Source organism: Pristiophorus japonicus, chromosome 11 (genome assembly GCF_044704955.1).
Source record: "Pristiophorus japonicus isolate sPriJap1 chromosome 11, sPriJap1.hap1, whole genome shotgun sequence".
Lineage (NCBI taxonomy): Eukaryota > Metazoa > Chordata > Chondrichthyes > Pristiophoridae > Pristiophorus > Pristiophorus japonicus.
Genome location: NC_091987.1, coordinates 28,442,419 through 28,463,284, shown reverse-complemented (window position 1 = coordinate 28,463,284; position 20,866 = coordinate 28,442,419). Strand labels below are relative to the sequence as shown.

The window sequence follows — 20,866 nt, the reverse complement described above, 5'->3', positions numbered from 1 at the left end:
TCCCGGACCAGTGTGCACAAATCATTGTACGATTTCTCTGTGGGTTTTGCTGGAGCAAGCAGATTTTTTATGAGGCCATACATTGGTGCCCCGCAGACGGTGAGGAGAATCGCCCTTCGTTTAGCAGCGTTCGCTTCTCCTTCCAGCTCGTTGGCCACGAAGTATTGGTCAAGTCGCTCCATGAAGGTTTCTCAATCATCTCCCTCCGAGAATTTCTCCAGGATGCCCACTGTTCTCTGCTTTGTTGAGTTCGTCATCTGTATCTCGTCGCCAGTTGTTATGTATGAATAAAGAGTCTGACTGGATACTGTGAGCTCAAAGTAAAGTGTGACCATAGTCTTTTATTGCAGATCTCCAGAGTGCCTCTCCAGCCTGTGAGGCCTCCTTAAGTACCTGTGCTCCAAAGGGATTGTGGGATCCCTTGGGATGCCAGGGGATGAGCCCTCTGGTGGCTACACAAGGTATATACAGGTTTACATATATAACAGTTGGGCGTAGGGCACTGCGCTAACGAACGCCTGCAGCGATGTCCCAGGGCTGGGATGATTGACCAACAATCACAACCATCTTCCTTTGCGACTCCAGCCAGTGGAGAGTTTCCCCCGATTCCCATTAAATTCAATTTTACGAGGGTTCCTTGATGCCACACTCCATTAAATGTTGCCTTGATGTCAAGGGCAATCACTCTCACCTCACCTTTGGAATTCAGCTCTTTTGTCCATGTTTGGACCAAGACTGTAATGAGGTCTGGAGCCGAGTGGTCCTGGCAGAATGCAAACCGAGCAGGTTATTGGTGAGTAAGTGCCATTTGATACTACTGTCGACGACACTTTCCATCACTTTGCTGATGATTGAAAGTAGACTGATGGGCCGGTAATTTGCTGGATTGGATTTGTCCTGTTTTTTGTGGACAGGACATACCTGGGCAGTTTTCCACATTGCCAGGTAGATGCCAGTGTTGTAGCTGTACTGGAACAGCTTGGCTAGAGGCGCTGCTAATTCTGGAGCACTAGTTTTTAAGCATGACAGCCGGGATGCTGTTGGGGCCCATAGCCTTTTCTGTATCCAGTGCGTTCAGCCGTTTCTTGTTATCACATGGAGTGAATCGAAATGGCTGAAGACTGGCTTCTGTGATGGTGGGGATCTCAGGAGGAGGCAGATATGGATCATCCACTTGGCATTTCTAGCTGAAGATGGTTGCAAACGCTTCAGCCTTGGCTTTTGCAGTTGCGTGCTGGGCTCCGCCATCATTGAGGATGTGGAGATTCATGGAGCCTCCTCCTCCCATTAGTTGTTTAATTGTTCACCATTCACGATTAGATGTGGCAGGATTTCAGAGCTTTGATCTGATCCGTTGATTGCGTGGGATCGCTTAGCTCTGTTTATAGCATGCTGCTTCCACTGCTTAGAATGCATGTGGTCCTGTGTTGCAGTTTCCCCAGGTTGGTACCTCATTTTTCGGTACGCCTTCTTCTGCTCCTGGCATGCTCTTCTACACTCCTCACTGAACCAGGGTTGGTCTCCTGGCGTGATGGAAATGGTAGAGTGAGGGATATGCCGAGCTATGATGTTACAGATTGTGGTGGGATACAATTCTACTGCTACTGATGGCCCACAGCACCTCATGAATGCCCAATTTTGAGCTGCTAGATCTTTTCTGAATCTATTCCATTTATCACGGTGGTAGTGCCACAAAACACAATGGAGGGTGTCCTTAGTGTAAAGACAGGATTTCGTCTCCACAATCAAGGCTGTGATGGACAAGTTCTGGACAGATGCCAATAAGTGTTCCTTCACACAGAAGATGATTAGCACAAGAGAGGATTAACAGCTCGAACAGATTGCTAGGATTAGGCCAAGGTAGCGAATGTATTTCGGCAAAAGCTAGATGTTGTAATCGGGAAACAGATGGAAGCAAATCTAAAATAGAATGATGTCCCTTTTCTTACCTGTGCTCATTGTAGACTCCAGGACAATAGAATAAAGCTGTGAAAATGCTTCTCCCCCTGCATATAGTGTTCAGAGTCAGACTGATTCCATACATGGAGGTCAGGAGGAAAAGAAAGAGCGTCAGAATAAATGCACGATGATTGGCTTCACCTACACAATTGTTAATCCTGGAAACAGAACAAGATAAATACATTAAAATGGTTTGAAGCAAACATCATGAAATCTGGAGAAGAACTGATTCTCCCCCAAACTGTAAATGACAATTTTATATGCTTGAAGAGACTGAGATTAACTGAAAATTTTAGGGGAAAAAAAAAAATCACAGGAAGAATCCCAACTAGATACACCTGAGCAAACTAGCTCCCTAAACCCCAATGTTCCTGCACTTCCTACGTACTGAGCATATGAGAGTCTGCAAGTTTAATAATTCACGATATTACATTTAAAAAACACAAGATGTGAAGAATTACAGCAGTAATCTGAAGCTTTGTGAAGTGCAATATTTCCATTCACTCTGCTTTTCACCCCAATTGTGCTCACATAAAATGTTTGTTCCACGAGAGAATGAGCACCTGCCTTAGGCTTTTACAGGGGCTACACACTTTCAAGAGACAATATCAGGGCAGCACAAAATGAACACGGTTAGCATTTTTCCATTCTGCAAAACTTCAACTGGCAACTTAACTTCGATGATTTGTTACACACGGTGCTCAACAGTGTAGAATACGGGCAGCTGTGTGAACTTTTATCCTAAGATGCAGTCTAAGAAATCATAATTTCAAACCATCGGAAAAGGAGGTCGGACTCTAGGGCTTCAGCAGATAACAAGAACAATCAGAATTATAGCAGACAGAATCTATTTATAGATGGAATAATCAAATGATATTTAGATTTTTAAGCAATTTAGAAGAGATATAGGGCTCACTTTCCTCTTTGCCGATTTTTGACACCCAGGAGGATGAACAGCTGTTTTTTTTGTGCCCGATTGTGCCCCCCAAAAAAGTTGCAACTTTCGCCAAAGTAAAATTTCATTTTGGCGCTGCGATACCTGAAGTTAAATCTGGCGGTGGAGCTTCAGGTGTGTGCCAAAAAGTCAGTGAGCATGCACCAGAAAAATAAAAAATCACTTTTTCACATGACGGGTGTGTCCGCGCAACCACAGTTCCTGGTCTGGATCAAGAGCTTGTGAGAACCCATTCAGATCAGAGCTGGATCTGGACATTTAAATTTTAGCTGCAAAAGATGGATCCAAGGGAAGGGGAAGGGGGAAGGGCCAAGAGATTTCTAGCAGAAGAAATTGAGCCCCTGGTAGACATAATTAAGATGAGATGGGATGTGCTTGAGAACAAAGTGAGAATGGGACAAAAGAAACAAACTCTCTCTGCTAGCAAAACTTTGGGACCAAGTTGCAGAAGAGTTTAATGCAGTGGCCATGACCCCGAGCAGGTCAAAAAGTGGCAGGACCTTGGTCAAGCAGTGTAAGTAATATTTTTATTTATGCACTGCAATTACATTTGTAAATGTGACTAATATGTTTGTGTGTGTGTGTGTGTGTGTATGTGTGTGTGGCCACCACAGCAGAAGGACACTCTCAAAAAGTTCTATTTTCATCTTTGTAGAGGAAGGTATCACAGATCAACCGAGAAAGGTCAAAAACTGGAGAAGGTGCGCCAAGTAGGCTGCAACCGTGGAACAGAGGATCGCTGATGTGATTAAATCTCACAAGAGAAGATCAACCACCAATGTGGACGCTGGGCCCAGGTTACCGAGAGAGGGTAAGCCCTGAAAATTGCAGTCTGGATTGGCTAAATATTAAGTACTGCATGGGCTAGCTACGCTTCGGTTTATCCAATGTGATATCATCGTGGTCTTTGAAAAGAGCCTGCGCTGTGACCCACGTACCCTGCCCCCTCCCCTGCTGCCAACCAAACATCTGCTCTGTTATGTTTTGCAGATGTTACGCATCAGGAAGAGACAGAAGCTGAAGCAGAGCATGATCAGGAAGCTGTCTGTCCAGATATTTTTCATCAAGATCATGACAAGGATGAGCTGGAGAATGAAGGGTAGCAGGAAGATTCCAATACCGAGATGGTTACAATACTGGAGCCAGTGAACCCCCCACCCCGAAGGTGCCAAGCCCTTTGCTGAGCGATACAACCGATGCGACATTTCACGATGTACAGTCTGAGGCTGTGGGTCCCAGTGGGTTGCAGCAAGCCGCACCTGGGAGACGGCCGAGGAGGGGGGGGAAGGAGAGCTCAACCTGAAATGCAGGATGCAGGGGACATAGGACAGATCATGGGAATGAGTGGGGAGAGCATTGAGCCAACGAGATCACTCCTGGACACCATGGGTGGGGCGAGGGGAGAATTAGCGGGACGGTCAGTAGAAGTAGCGACAGTGTGGAGGAATGGGAGCACTGTCGGGACAGATTAGGGAGGGGACGTCGGAGATTAGGGGGGGGGGGGACGTCGGAGGTAGCTGCTGCAATAAGTGGACACGCTCAGACTGTCATTGCCCAACAGCAATTGCCAGCATCAACTGGTGATACTAACATTCCAATCCCCAGACCAACCTCAGGTAGTGTGTCGCGGGTTGATCCACAGGCTGAAGAAAAGTCCGAAGAGGAACTCGGCCTTCCACAATGCTGTCTGCTCGGTCTGTCCCCGTCCAACCCCACCAATAACAAATGCACTTTCGCGCAGAAAACAGAAAAAAACCTTGGTGTCGGGGGCAGGGGGGGGGGAAAAGGAAGCAGAAATGAGACAATGGGCACGGGTAGGGGCAGAGGCAACAGGAGCACGAGGGGCGCACAGCGCTAAAGTCTTTGAATAAGGGGAAGGAGAGATGGCTGCAGCTAGAGTTTGTTTGTTTGTTTGTTGCTGTTACTTGTTTTCTTAATTGAAAAGTTTAAAGTTTGATACAAATGTTTTAATTAAAGTTATGTACAACTGTACAAATGTTTAATAAACCTAATTATTTTTTTAATTTAACCAGAATCCTGTACATTATTTTTTGATTTAAAGCAACATAAACCCACACATTACGTACATTATTTTTTTCACACCAATAGGTGCAAAGAGTCAACACTGTTGGGACATTTAGCCTTCAGGCAGCAAAGCGATCACGGATTAGCTGCTGACACAAGTCTCTAGCTATGGCTATAGGTGCACGAGGCCACCTCCTCCGCCGTAGTCCTGTGGGTTGAGGTGATGGCATGGGTTCATCCTCCTCCTCCTGCTGGTCCTCTTCGTCCTCCTCCTCCTGCTCCTCCTCCTTCTTTCTCCCCTCAGGAGGATCTTCAATGTCCAGTGTCTGGCCCCTCATGATGGCCAAGTTGTGCAGCATGCAGCACATGACAGTGAACTGACCGATATGGTGAGGGGCATATTACAGGTAGCCTCCAGAGTAGTCCAGGCATCGGAAACGCTGCTTCAATATGCCAATTGTCTGCTCTATGTGTGACATGTACCGACGCTCTGGCTCAGTGCAGGGATTGCGTGGGGGGGGGGGGGGTCATAAGCAGGTGGCGAGCCCGTACCTTTTATCCCCGAGCAACCAGCTGTGCTCTCGGGCAGCTCCTGTAACATCGCAGATATAACGCTCTCACGTAAAATGAAAGCATCATGGATGTTGCCTGGATATTTGGCATCTACTGGCATGATCCGATGCATATCGTTGCAGACGAGCTGAATGTTTATGGAGTGGAACCCTTTCCTGTTGCGATAAATCTCGAAGTCGTCCAAAAGTGCTCTCAAAGCGGTGTGTCCACAGTCGATCGCATCCTGTACCTTGGGGAAGCCAGCAATTCTGGAGAACCCCACAGCCCTGTATCACATTGTTTGCATGGTTATAGGGAAATTGATGAACTGGTCCCTTTTGGCATACAGTGCAGCAGTCACCTGTTGAATGCAGGAATGCGCGGCATGCTGCGAGATGCAGCATATGTCCCCAAGTTAATGCTCGACATGAGCCAGAAGCATAGAAGGCAAGTGCTGTAGTGACCTTCACTTCCACAGGTAGGGCAGTCATCCTGTAGATTCGATTAGAGTATGGCCTCCTCCGCATTAATACCCGAGTGATCTGGTTTCTCCGATGTTGGCGTCGTATTATCCGTCGTTTCTGCACGGCATGCATAACGTCCTTATGACATAAGGCAGAGTCAGAATTGCACCCATAATTATTACTGTTATGGTGAGTCAGTACTTACTGAAGCACTCACTTCCTTTTTGCTGGGTGACGGCCGAGTAGAACGGACCACACCCTGGTCTGAGCACGCACAACACTAGGCTTGGTCTCTGTGGAGACGCGACACCGGGCTCGAGGCACAGGTCGGAGTGTTGGCCGGCAGGATTGCTCCCTCGACCGGAGAGAAACGCAGGAAATCAGCACTCAGCTTGGAAAGCAGCCCGGGGGGGCGGGGGGGGGGCTGGAATCCAAGCGCCAAGCTCCTGTGCTTGTGTCCGGCCGAGGGAGCGATCCTGCCGCCAGCCGGCCGACACACCTCTGACCCATGCCTGGAGCCCCGCGAGCAGAGATTCTGTGGTGGGGTGGAGTCGCAATTTCTAACATTCTGTGGGGAAAAATTAACTTTCTGAATTATTTTCAGAGTTCCCTCTGCAAAGATCATCATGAATGTTTTAAATTGTCTTCTTCCCTCGCTCCAAAAATTCAAATATACTCAGCGGCGATTTTAACTTAACGTAGGGTTTTTCCGATCGGTACTTAAGGCCACTCTGCGCAGTCCTTTAAACAAAAAAAAAAAATCGGTATTGGCGAAAATCGCTTAAATGACCAAAAAAGGCACAGAAATCAGTTTTCAATCAGATCTGCGCCAAAAAATCTGCCGTACAAAAAAATCCAGCACCGACAATCGCCGTCAGTGTACAAACTTTGAGAAAAGTTGCAAATTCACGATTGCTTTAAATAAAATCAGCGGATGCCCAAAAAATGGTGTCCAATGGTGGTGAAAATTGAGCCCATAAAAAGTGATGAGTAGACAGTAGGTGGGAAGGGGGAGGGGGTGGAATTGGTGCAGACATGGACTATGTAACACATTTTCAATCCATCCAGCTAAAATAAGCTGATAGGAACGGGAAAAAGGAAAAAGGCACTACAGTTAAAGCAGCATAAGCAGATGAGAACCAAGACTGACAGGTGGTCACTATAATCAAAGGCAACAATGGATTATATAAAAACAAGCAGTCATTTAAAGAAAATCTGTAAGATCAAATAGGGGCTGAAGGTCCCCCCACCTCCCTCCCTCTCCCACGTTAAACATTTCAGTTCAAGCTCTTGGCTCAGTAGTCTTGGAATTAAACAAAATGAACTTCCAAAGCCCAGCCAGCTTATTGCCAAAAATGGTTTTAGCCTTCAGCAGACTGCCAAGCTGAAAAATCACCAAAGAAGAAATTCAACAGAAACATTTGACTGCAAGTTACACAAACTTCATCAAAATGAAACTTGGTACATCAGTACCCTATTCCTTGGGTCCCCCACCATATCACCTCCATAGGGCACTCTTCCCAGCTACATCCTGCTGACAGTCAATTACTATGACTTCATTTCACATCTCCTTCACTTTGGGGCAGTCTGAGAAGAGCTTATTAATACTACTGTAACTAATCAATACTGTACCTACCAAACACAGTGGTGGTCCAGCCTTTGTACACAAGATGCACAGATTCGACAATGTCCTGAACGAGGTGGTCTTAAAATCTTGCACACCGTACACCAGTCCTTTATGAATTCATTATATCCCGACTGTAGCTTGCCATTAGGACAAGATTGATTCAACTGTGTAGATCTGACCCAGCCCACCTGTTCAATTTGATGTGTACCATTCAAACTGTACGATGAAATGTTATTTGTCTGAGCACCATCGATTGAAATGCCTCGGTTGTCTGTTCTGAGGTAGCCTGGGTCCTTCTTGGCTTGTGCTAAACATACTAGTGTCAGCACCAAACCACTCGAGAGCACAATTAAGTGTACAAAGCTAATGCTTCCTTTAGACATTATTTCAGTCAGGAATAGATAGTACATGTAGCCCAGAGAAAACAGGCCAAGACTGAGAAAAAATAGAGTGTGCCCTTTCTTCTGATGAGTGATGTAATAGTACCAGATCACCAATATTGGCAAGGACGTCAAAACAATAAGTGCCAAGAAGAAATGCAGGGCTGCTATATGAAGGAAGATTGGAAGGAAAACAAGAGGTGGAAGTATTGTGATATCAATCTTCTTGGCACCAGTACCCAAGAGCCATGGGATTCGCAGGCGGTCAGAAATCGTGTCTGTTACTCGTTCAATGGTCTGTGAACTTATAGATTTACCCTTCAAACACCTGAAAATCAAAGCAAAATAGCTTAATTACGGAGAGGTTTTTTTAATATAAAAGGGTTTAAAGTGAAAAAGAATTCAACTGTCACAAAATACAGTGGAACCTTGATTATGCTCCAAAGTCGATGGGACTCCCTGGTAGACAATAGAATTTGGTGGATAATCAAAATACCCCAAATTTCCAGAAGGTCTCAATGAATTTCATGCAGCATTTTATTTCAACCTGAGCCTCCGTTCCAGGCAGCGCTGCCCTTGGGTGTGTACTGCTACCGCCCATCCTGCCCCTTTAGCGCTCCAAGTGAAGTGGTAGCACTTGATTTAGAGCTCCACTTCCTTCTTGGAGCGTTAACTCGGAAATTCGTGTTGAGTCCCTCGCATAGCGTCCGTCGATACTTTTGCACTACTGTAATAGTGGGGTGCTACGCAATTTCTCCCCCCTTCAGTTTAGAAGGTTGATGGGGTATTAAGTTATTTTAAATGATTAAGGCCTTCGATAAAATAGAAACAGAAATTTACACCGTAGAAGGAGGCCATTTCGGCCCATCGTGTACTATTTCCTCTTGTGGGACAACCAGGCCAAGAAAGTATAATCTTAAAATTAGAGCTCAGACAGTCAAGATTGAAATCAGGAAAGACTTTTTCCATACAAAGGGTAGTGGAAATCTGGAACTCACTCCCCCCAGTAAGCTATGTATCCTGTGTCAATTGAAATGTTAAAGACTGAGATTGATAGATTTTCATTAGGTAAGGGTATCAAAATATATAGATCAAAGATGGGTAAATGAAGTTAAGGTACAGATCAGTCATCATCTAAGTGAATGGTGGAACAGGCTCGAGGGTCTGACTAAATCTCAATATCATAATAGGAACCAAAGGTATTGCAACAGCAGCAAAAGTTCTGTGCAAAGCTAGAAAAAAAAAAACTACAGACTATCCTCTTACAATATTGACTGGAATGTAGCAAAGGAAGGAAAAGCAATTATGTCACGCAGTTTGAATGTCAGAGATTGGATTTCCCAGCCCGTGCTTCAGGACATATGAGTTGAGGACTATTTGTATACAAACTTTTAAACTAGAATTCCAAGTGCTAAGCTCAGGTGGAGCTTCATCGGGCATCTTAGTAAAAGAAATGCAAGCTCAACTTTGTCTGCCAATCACTAATGGTACCAGAACTGCAAGCATGAATAGTGATTTGACAAGTTTTTAAATTATATATACACATGTGATCCCTAGTTTTTTTCTATTTATTTTTCACTTGCTACCATTTCTATTCTTTTTATAATATTTACAGTAAAAAAAATACCAGACCTTCTCTTGTTGAAAATGACTCCAGAAATTGAGCGACAATAAAGTGCATCATTGCAGAGGTCACATCCTACAGAAATCAGCATTGACAATTCATTTATATGGCTGGTACCACTTTATCTATACCAAGAAGCATCCTTAAACCAAGCTAGCGTTTATAAAACTTGCAGAAAGTTTGAGATTTTAATGCGCATTATTAAATTATAAATGTATTTACACAATGCAAGTTTGAAAACTCTGCTTCTTGCCAGTGCAAAACCCAGTTTATTTAAAATGAATATAACAGTAAGGAGTATTCTAGTTACTTTTCTTCAGAAAGTTGGACATTCTTATAGAAGGGTTCCATTTGAAGTATTCTAACTATTTCAGGGAGAGTTACAAGGCTGTAATCCAGTGAAATGGCACAAATTGAATTAACAGAGTAAAACTAGAGCAACTTACAAACCATATCTCCAATCAAAATAAGGTTGCCATCGAAATCACTAAGGATATTAACTTGCACAGGCATTTTTAAACCAGGCTTATTCACCACTATAATGTAGAAGTTAATTTTTGCGTTATCCACAGCAGATTCCCATAATAATACAATTTAATGGGAATGGGAATGAATATTGGTCATTATTTATTAAAATAGAGAGGTGATCAGTATACTCAAAGGAGACACATTAACATATTCTTAATACAATTACACAAAGAGATATTTTATAACCAAACTCAATATTCACATAAACCATCTGCTTTCCTGGAATGTTACTTTACATCGATAATTTAAACTATTTGAAAATAAAGATAGTAATCCAATTTAAACAGTGGCTGCTTTATGGACTTAGCAATGCAATAAAGTAGGATGTGCAATACTTCTGGTTACATTTTCAATATTTGCACTGAAAGCTATTTTGCTTTAGGCAACTATAAAATGCAAAGCTTTTGTACCACAAAGAGAAAGAATAAAGTTTGAAGTTACATTTTAAAGTGAAACGGCTTTGAAGATCATTTTAAACTGATTTTTCTTCTGTCTGGGTTTTCACTTTTATTAGATAAAAATTGAATCTAAAAATAAAACTTGAGTTTGGCACTCTGGCAAAAATGAAGGCATTAGCCCCTTCAGCATCTAGTGACGAAGACCATAGTACAATTGATCTAAAAATCCTGAAAGAGCAGGTCTTCGGTCACATCGCAGGATCTTTTAGCGTTCTTCGCGGGAAGGATTTTGGGATTGAATTATGTTTAAGGGTTAGCTTTCAAAGCAAAGCGAATTCACACACGTTTAAAAAGAAAAAAAGTCACACCTGCAGGTATTGCAAAATGTGTATTGAAGCCAGACAAGCGAGTTTGGGGATATCACAACTCTGTCTTATTTCAAACTTATACAGAGGATAGCCCCAGACCTATTAACCAGGATGGGTCAAGGACATTAAGTAATTCATCATCTTCTGCGACGACCTGGCCTTTCCTCCTCTAGCACGCGGTGAGCACAATGGCTGTGACCACTCTGACCTCTCCTCCTTCCACTCTGAACACCTTGGCCTCTCCTCCTTCCACAAAATGGACCTCTGACCTTCCCAATGCCTGCCCCCAGCCAAGCCTCAGATCACTTACCAGCTCACCGAAGGGCGCTGCTCAGCACCGAGCTTACGGCCCGCATCTCGCCGTAGGCAATTAGGCTCATACAGCAGTGCCTGGTCTCCAGTCGTCTTGGATCCCCTTGTCACTGGACCAAGGCCTTGCTCAGCTAAGTCCGTGTGGTTGCCGGTGTGCAACGGCCACCCCACATTAAAAGAACTCACACACAGGCATCTTCCACCCTTCAATATGAAGTTCGGGACCTGGAACGTCAGGACCCTCATGGACAACCCCAACAGCGACAGGCAAGTGGCAAACTAATATTCACACCCATTGTGCAGACGATGATTCTATTCACGTGGGCACGGCATGAGGTGTCTGCGCAGAATATATTCGGGATTCAGTCAAGTACAAAAGGACTGCGAGATACTAATTTTGGCCCACAGCTGGAAGCTACAAATGCAGGAAATCGGGTCTTGCAATTAAAGGTTATCTGGAGAAAAGGACATGTCAAAAACAAGTCAGTCAGCCCACAAAAGGGACAGGATATGTGGTTCATTATTTTTTTCCATTTTTTGAGGACAGAGGTGATACGGAATTAAGTGGAACTTGCTTTGACTGTAACTTTATAGTAATCTGATGTCTGTGAAGTAAATAGCTTACCAATTCGTGTCTGGCCTTTCTTAACGACATGTTTCAGTCTGCCTCCCCTTCCTTCCCCTAGTCCACCGGACCTTACTTCCTCTTGAATTTCTCCCTGCCCTAACCCTAAATTCGCACATTCCTCTAATCTCATTACTATCACCCCTCTTGCCCTTTCAAAGCTCATCTTATCAATGAGACCAACCTCCTGTTCGCTCAACCCTATTCCTACTAAATTGTTGACAACCCAACTTCCCTAAGTGGCTCCCATGTTGGCCGATGTTAATGGTTCCCTTTCCTTCAAATTTTCCATCATCACCCCTCTCCTCAAAAGAACCACCCTTGACCCCTCCATCCTTGAAAATTATCGCCCCATCTCCAACCTCCCTTTCCTCCCCAAAGTTCTTGAACGTGTTATCGTCTCCCAAATCCATGCTCATCTTTCCTAGAACTCTTTGTTTGAATCCCTCCAATCAGGCTTCCGGCCCTGCCACAGTACTGAAACTGCTCTTACCAAGGTTACAAATTACATCCCAATTGACTGCAATAAAGGCAATCGATTGCTTCTTGTCCTTCTGGACCGGACTGCAGCCTTTGACAAGGTAGACCACAAAATTCTGTTCCAGCACCTCTCCACTGTCGTCCAGCTGGATGGGACTGCAATCGCCTGGTTTCCTTCCCATCTATCCAGTCGTAACCATAGAAACACCTGCAATGGCATCGCTTTCCAATCCCACACTCACCTCTGGTGTCCCACCCCAAGGATCTATCCTTGGCCCCCTCCTATTTCGCATCCACATGCTGCCCCTCGGTAACAGCACCCGGCAACACAGCGTGAGTTTTCAGATGTACGCTGATGATATCCAGTTCTATCTCTCCCTCTACCATCTCTATACTATCAGACTGCTTGTCTGACATCCAGCACTGCACGAGTAGAAATTTCCTCCAACTAAATATCGGGAAGACCTTCGGTTATTGTCTTCAGTTAACGCCACAAACTCCATTCCCTTTCCACTGATTCAATCGCTATCGGTGACAATTATCTAAGGCTGACCAAGTTTGTTCGCAACATTGATGTCATATTAGATCACAAATTGAGCTTCCTACCTCATATCCGTTCTATCACCAAGACAGCCCATTTCCACCTTCATAATGTCGTCCATCTCCGCCTTTACCTCAACTTATCTGCTGCTGAAACCCTCATCCATGCCATTATCGCCCCTTGACTTGACTATTCCAATGCACTCCTGGCCGGCCTCCCTAGTTCGACCCTCTATAAACTTGAAGTCATCCTAAACTCTGCCACCCATGTGCTAACTCGCACCGAGTCCTGCTCACATATCTCCAGTGTTCATTGACCCACATTGGCTCCTGATTAAGCAATGCCTCGATTTTTAAATTCACATCCTGGTTTTCAAATCCCTCCCTAGCCTCGTCCCTCCTTATCTCTAATCTCCTCCAGCCCTATAATCCCCCTAGACCTCTGCACTCCGCCTATTCTGGCCTTTTGAACATCTTCGATTTTAAATGCTCCACCATTGGTGGTCGTGCCTTCAGCTATCTCGGCCTTTAGCTCTGGAATTCCCTCCACCTCTCTTTCCTCCTTTAAGACGCTCCTTAAAACCTATCTCTTCAGCCAAGCTTTTGGTCATCTGCCCCAACATCTCCTTATATGGCTCGGTGTCATATTTCTTTTTTTGATAACGCTCCTGTGAAGAGCCTTGGACGTGTTATTACGTTAAAGGCAATACATCCTATATACAAATTCTCAAAAAAGGTCTCAAGAAGACACATGCAAAAGACACAATATCCAGTTCAGATCACAAGTGGGCCCTATTGTTTCACCCTGGGTTAAACCATCACATAATTAGATATTGGGCAGTATGAGCACTCTACTGAACACACGATATTTAGTCCACTTAAGAGAGTAACCAGCACTGCTATACTCGAGAGAAAACCCAAGGATGATGTGAAACATGTAGCACCTTCTTTAACACTAAGGGCAAGAGGAAAGTTCTAAAATTTAGGAGCAATTTTATTTATGTTCAAAAAAATATTCAATTATATAGGTTGTAATGACATTCTGGTTAAACCACTATTTCATTGGAATTGACATCGTTTCATCATTACTAGTTGTGAACTCAGTATCATTCTCACTGTATAGCAAAGGGACATAAGAACATAAGAAATGGGAGCAGGAGTCGGCCATTTGGCCCCTCGAGCCTGCTCCACCATTCAATAAGATCATGGCTGATCTGATCATGGACTCAGCTCCACTTCCCTGCCCGCTCCCCATAACCGTTTATTCCCTTATCGCTCAAAAATCTGCCTATCTGCACCTTAAATATATTCAATGACCCAGTCTCCACAGCTCTCTGGGGCAGAGAATTCCAGATTTACAACAGAGAGAAGAAATTCCTTGTCTCAGTTTTAAATGGGCAGCCCCTTATTCTGAGACTATGTCCCCTCGTTTTAGTTTCCCCTATGAGTGGAAATATCCTCTCTCCATCCACCTTGTCGAGCCACCTCATTATCTTATGTTCCGATAAGATCACCTCTCATTTTTCTGGACTCCAATGAGTATAGGCCCAACCCATTTTCACAAGACAACGCCCTCATCTCCAGAATCAACCTAGTGAACCTTCTCTGAACAAGTATATCCTTCCTTAAATACGGAGATCAAAACTGAATGCAATACTCTAGGTGTGGCCTCACAATATCCTGTACAGTTGTAGCAGGACTTCTCTGCTTTTATACTCTATCCCCCTTGCAATAAAGGCCAACATTCCATTTGCTTTCCTGATTACTTGCTGTTCCTGCATACTAACTTTGTGTTTCATGCACAGGTCCCTCTATACTGCAGCACTTTGCAATTTTTCTCCTTTTAAATTATAATTTGCTTTTCTATTTTTTCTGCCAAAGTAGATAACCTTACATTTTCCCACATTATACTCCATCTGCTAAATTTTTGCCCACTCACTTAGCCTGTCTATATCCCTTTGCAGATTTTGTGTCCTCCTCACAATTTGCTTTCCCACCCATCTTTGGATCATCAGCAAACTTGGCTACATTACACTCGGTCCCTTCATCCAAGTCATTACTATAGATTGTAAATAGTTGAGGCCCCAGCACAGATCCCTGCGGCACCCCACTAGTCACTGTTTGCCAACCGAAAAATGACCCATTTATCCCGACTCTGTTTTCTGCTAGTTAGCCAATTCTCTATCCATGCTAATATATTACCCCCAACCCTGTGAACTTTTATCTTGTGCAGTAACCTTTTATGTGGCACCTTATTGAATGTCTTCTGGAAATCCAAATATATCACATCCACTGGTTCCCCCTTATCCAACCTGCTCGTTACATCCTCAAAGAACTCCAGCAAATTTGTCAAACATGATTTCCCTTTCATAAAACCATGCTGACTCGGCTTGTTTGAATTATGTTTTTCCAAATGTCCTGCTAGTGCTTCCTTAATAATGGACTTCAGCATTTTCCCAACAACAGATGTTAGGCGAACTGGTCTATAGTTTCCTGCTTTCTGTCTGCCTTCTTTTTTAAATAGGGGAGTTACATTTGTGGTTTTCCAATCGTTGGGACCTCCCCAGTGTCATGTATCTTACATTATTATATATAACTGTATCCTAACATGCTATACATGACTGTAATAAGATATGACCTGTAACCACCAGCATACCTTACCACCAGGGGTGCACTTGCAAGAGACAGGTATATAAGGACAGGTCTCAGGCAAGTGCAGCATTCCAGAGCTGTGAAATAAAGGTACAGGTCCAGAGTGACCTTGACTTCACTACAAGCCTCATGTGAATCTGTACTGAGGGGACAGGACTTTACACCCAGATCCAGAGAATTTTGGTAGATTACAACCAATGCATCCACCATCCCTGCCGCTACTTCTTTTAAGAGCCTAGGATGTAAGCCATCAGGTCCAGGGGACTTGTCCGCCTTTAGTCCCATTATTTTACCTAGTACTACTTCTTTAGTGATAGTGATTGTATTAAGTTCCTCCCTCCCTATAGCTCCTTGATTATCCACTATCGGGATGTTTTAGTGTCTCCTACTGTGAAGACCGATGCAAAATATTTTTTCAATGTCTCTGACATTTCGCTGTTCCCCATTATTAATTCCCCAGTCTCATCCTCTCGGGGACCAACATTTACTTTAGCAACTCTTTTCCTTTTTATGTACCTGTAGAAACTCTTACCATCTGTTTTTATATTTCATGCTAGTTTACTTTCATAATTTATCTTCCCTCTCTCTTATTTTTTTTTAGTGGTCCTTGCTGGCTTTTACCGGTTTCCCAATCCTCTGGCCTCCCACTAGTCTTGGCCCATTGTATGCCCTGGTTTTCAATTTGATACCATCCCTTATTTAGCCACGGATGGTTATCCCTTCTCTTACAGTCTTTCCTTCTCATTGGGATATATTTTTTATGCGAGTTATGAAATATCTCCTTAAATGTCTGCCACTGCTCATCAACCGTCCCACACTTTAATCTATTTTCCCAGTCCACTTTAGCCAACTCTGCCTTCATACCTTTGTAGTCTCCTTTATTTAAGCTTAGGACACTGGTTTGAGAACCAACTTTCTCACCCTCCAACTGAATTTGAAATTCAACCATGTTATGGTCACTCATTCCTAGAGGATCCTTTACTAGGAAATTGTTTATTAATCCAGTCTCATTACACAGTACCAGATCTAAGATAGTCTGCCCCCTGGTTGGTTCTGGAACATACTATTCAAGGAAACTATCCCGGATACACTCTATGAACTCTTCCTCAAGGCTACCCTGGCCAATTTGCTTTGTCCAATCAATATGAAGGTTAAAACCGCCCATGATTATTGCCGTTAAGTAACATGCCACGATTCTGTGAAGGCTTTCCAAGCCATAGATATAGACTCATATTTCAGAAACCTTCAAATAGTTAGGACACTGAATTTTAAGCAAGCAAATTTAGATTTAGATTTCCAGAACAGTTAATAAAGAAGGAAAATGGAGAGTGATGATTTGTGCTATTACCAACCCAGCTTGTTGTGTCTATACTTTTCAAATAAAAGAACTTTCTAGGTTTTAAATCTGCCAGTCCAAAACAAAACTTGTTTATTTAAAGTCTATTTCGGACTGAATTCAGAGCTGGGGCAGGGCAAATTAATTACAGAATTAGTGTACTTGTAATCCACAACAGCTATCCAGGCACGATGCAACCCTCATCATGGCTTGTCATAACTTTCTTCAAAGGTGAAAGGAAGAGCTGCTTGCTTTAGCCCAGTATAATCCATTACCTAATATTAAAGACGGATATGGTACAGTAAGATTATCTCTGACCTGTCACAGGCCTCATCCAGATCCTCGCAGTCACAGCAGCTGGCCAGTATGTGAGCTTTCTCTCCATGGTGGTTCATGTACTCACAACAGCAGAGAGCACCATCCTCATCAGACATCTTAGAGTGTTTCTTCTTCATCCTGCCTTTTTCTCTCATGCCTAAATTCACAAATCAGTGGAAACAAAGTTAAGAAATCAATAATGATTGGTTCTCAGTTACTCTTGACGAATCTGATTAGGGATGGAAAATATACCCCATTAGGATTTACACTGTTGCACCTTAAGGAATTAGTTGTGTGTTTGTACCTTATTGTGTAACTTTTTACTGGGTAGGAAATATTTAAATCTGTTCATTCAGCAACTTTCTTTTTGCACAGTACACGTTAATTTTTCTTTTTTTTTTAAAATTTAAATTGAGTCAACACTATTTATTGAATAAACAACAAAAATGAATATATGCTTTCTCAGGTCACAGGACATTACTGAATGCATGCTACATTGCAAATTGCTTGGTAATTAGATACATGTAATTAAGACCTGGCACAGCTCTTAAATTTGAGTCACAGTATTCCTTGACATGATCAATTTACCTCCTTAGTGGAGGGATTGGACCAGGCAGGAAGGACGAGTCCGGGAGGTTTGTTGGACAGTGCAAGATCCTATCCTCGTGGTTATTTAGGAGGGTATTAGGATGCTAGGGTCTCCTGGGCATTGTTCGATCTTAGGTTCCCTACATCTGTAAAGGGCAGGAAAACTTTGCTTGTGGAAGGGGGATGCTACATAATAGACACTGATAATATCACAGATATAATTCTATTCTATAGATGTGGCAAGGCTGTTTCCCCTGGTTGGAAAGTTTAGAACTATGGTGCATAGTCTCAGGAATAAGGGGTCAGCCATTTAAGACTGAGATGAGGAAAGATTTCTTCACTCAGAGGGTTGTGAATCTTTTGAATTATCTATCAGAGTGCTGTGGATGCTCAGTCGCTGAGTATATTTAAGGCCGAGATCGGCAAATTTTTGGACTCTGAGGGAATCGAGGGATATGGGGATCGGGTAGGAAAGTGGAGTTGAGGTTGAAGATCAGTCATGATCTTATTAAATGGCGGAGTAGACTCGAGGGGGCCATATGACCTACTCCTGCTCCTATTTCTTGAGTTCTTGTTCATTGATCTCAGCATATCAAGTACTTGTTAAATAGATCAACATAGTTAAATGGTAACAATTTCCAAATCGAACAAAGACATCCAACTACAGGCCTAACAAAGTTAATGAATATTCAAGCACAGTACCATATTTTTTAATTAACTGAAACCCCAAAATAATGTTCAAATCGTATGCTGAATTTATCCATCTAACTCAACCTGTTGAAACTGAGAACACTAAATCAATCATATGAAGTGCTAAGTAGTAGCAAAAGTGTCTTCCACTGAATTTGCTATAAAGAATACAAGACACATGGCTCAACTATTTATGAAGGTTTCAGAAACCATACACAGATCTTTGGTTAATTTGGTTAACACTATGACATTTATTTTGACAACTATTTTAAAAACAGATATTACTAAGAAAATAAATACTAATGTTCTGCCACTGCCCACTGGTTTTAGCAATCATTCTTCCAATTAAAACAAGACAACAGTCAGCAATTATACAGTAGCAGTCTGACAGAAGGGGTTCTGTTGATAACTTTTATTTATACAGCACCTTTAACATAGTAAAATGTTCCATGGCGCTTCAAAGCAGTGCTACAATTTGACACCAAGTCAAAAAAGTAGTAATTTAGGCAGATGACCAAAAGCTTGGTTAAAGAGGTAGGTTTTAAGGAGCATCTTAAAGGAGGAAAGCGAAGTAGAGAGGCGGAGAGATTTAGGGAGGGAGTTCCGGAGCTTAGAACCCAAACAGCTGAAGGCACGGCCACCGATGGATCTTCAAGGAGGCTAGAATTTGAGGAGCGCAGACATCGAGTGGGGCTGTGAGGGTGGAAAAGATTAGAGATAGGGAGGGGCAAGGCCATGGAGTGATTTGCAAACAAGGATGAGAATTTTGAAATCGAGACGTTGTTTAATCGGGAGCCAATGTTGGTCAGAAAGCACCGAGGTGATGGTGAGCATGCGAGTTAGGACACGGGCTGCTGAGTTTTGGATGACCTCAGGTTTACTAGTGCAGAATGTGGGAGGCCAGCCAGGAGTGAGTTGGAGTAGTCACGTCTAGAGGTAACAAAGGCATGATTGAGGGCTTCAGCAGCAGAAGAGCAGAGGCAGGGGCGGACAATGTTACGGAAGTGGGAAAAGACGGTTTTAATTATGCTGCGGATATGTGGCTGGAAACTCATTTCAGAGTCAAATATGACACCTAGGTTGCGAACAGTCTTGTTCAATCACCCTTAGATTGATGCTAGGGAGAGGGATGGAGTCAGTGGTCAGGGAACGCAGTTTGCGACGCAGACCAAAGATAATGGCTTCGGTCTTCCCAATATTTAATTGGAGAAAATTTCTGCTCAGTCGGACAAGCAGTCTGACAATTTAGATACCAAGCAGGGGTCAAGAGAAGTGTCGTCAGCGTACATGTGGAAACTGACTCCGTGTTTTTGGATGATATCGCCAAGGGACAGCATATAGATGAGAAATAAGAGGGGGCCAAGGGCAGATTCTTAGGGGACACCAGAGGAAACGTTGCGGGGGTGGGAAGAGAAGCCATTGCAGGAGATTTTCTGGCTACGATTAGATAGATAAGAATGGAATCAGACGAGTGCAGTCCCACCCAGCTGGACAGTGGTGGAGAGGCGTTGGAGGAGGATGGAGTGGCCAACCGTGTCAAAGGCTGCAGACAGGTCCAGAAGGACGAGGAGGGAGAGTTTACCTTTGTCACACTCTCAAAGGATGATATTTGTGACTTTGATGAGAGCCGTTTTGGTACTGTGGTAGGGGCGAGAACCAGATTACAGGGATTCAAACATTGAATTCAGGGAAAGATGGTAACGGATTTGGGAGAAAATATGATTTGATGCAAAATACGAGTAAGGCTCTTATTTGTAACAATCTTCTAAAGCCAAAACAATTCGATACCTTGAATTCACTGCCTGATACCAGCTAGTCCTTATACTATACATGTTTTAAAATACTTAGGTTCAGTTTAGTTGTAATTAATTTTAGTGCCACCTGTTCCATGATGAACAGCTTTTACACAAGAGCATTAGTCATTGTTCAGTCATTAGTTCTGCTGCAACAAGAAATCATTTGCTTTTGATTGCTGAGGGTCCATGTGCAGTCTTCACAAACTATACTACTGACTTGATAATATTGCATGGGTACAGTTAAATGCTGATATCGCAATTTACTTAAATTATATTTTTCAGGAAATATATGGCTCAAACAACAAAAAAGGCCATTTTAGATTGAAACTTAAATTAGCAACCTTGGATGAAGCAGGTAAAACATGTGTACAGTACAGAACTCACTCCCGCTAATCCCACGGCATTTTTAATATTCTACCAGTAACTGCTTTAAAAAAGTGTAACCGATAAATCAAAATATGCATTGTATTATTATTTTCCATAATTAAATATGATTTTTTTTAAGTGTTATCATGAACAATGCTTCCTGCAGCAGTTTTATATTTAGATTTGTGTCATTCAAAAAACTGTCAAATGACACTTCATATAGCTTTTAACAGATCCACTATCAACCTCATTGAAAAGTTACATACCTTAACAAATGAAACCT

At 43.0% G+C, this 20,866-nt stretch overlaps 1 protein-coding gene across 2 annotated transcripts in view; it reads right to left on the bottom strand.

Moving 5' to 3' along the window:
- zdhhc23b (zinc finger DHHC-type palmitoyltransferase 23b) overlaps positions 1 to 20,866 on the bottom strand; it is a 54,421-nt gene that overhangs the window by 21,091 nt on the left and 12,464 nt on the right. The window contains exons 2-4 of one of the 2 annotated variants that reach the window (XM_070893288.1): positions 17,144 to 17,300; positions 7,592 to 8,290; positions 1,950 to 2,117 (exon numbers count right to left, since the gene is read on the bottom strand). In XM_070893288.1, the coding sequence (XP_070749389.1) occupies positions 1,950 to 2,117; positions 7,592 to 8,290; positions 17,144 to 17,298 (1,022 nt within the window). In that variant the 5' untranslated portion in view covers positions 17,299 to 17,300. Of the gene's footprint in view, positions 1 to 1,949; positions 2,118 to 7,591; positions 8,291 to 17,143; positions 17,307 to 20,866 lie in introns of those variants that run through there. The other variant, XM_070893289.1, reaches the window with a different exon arrangement.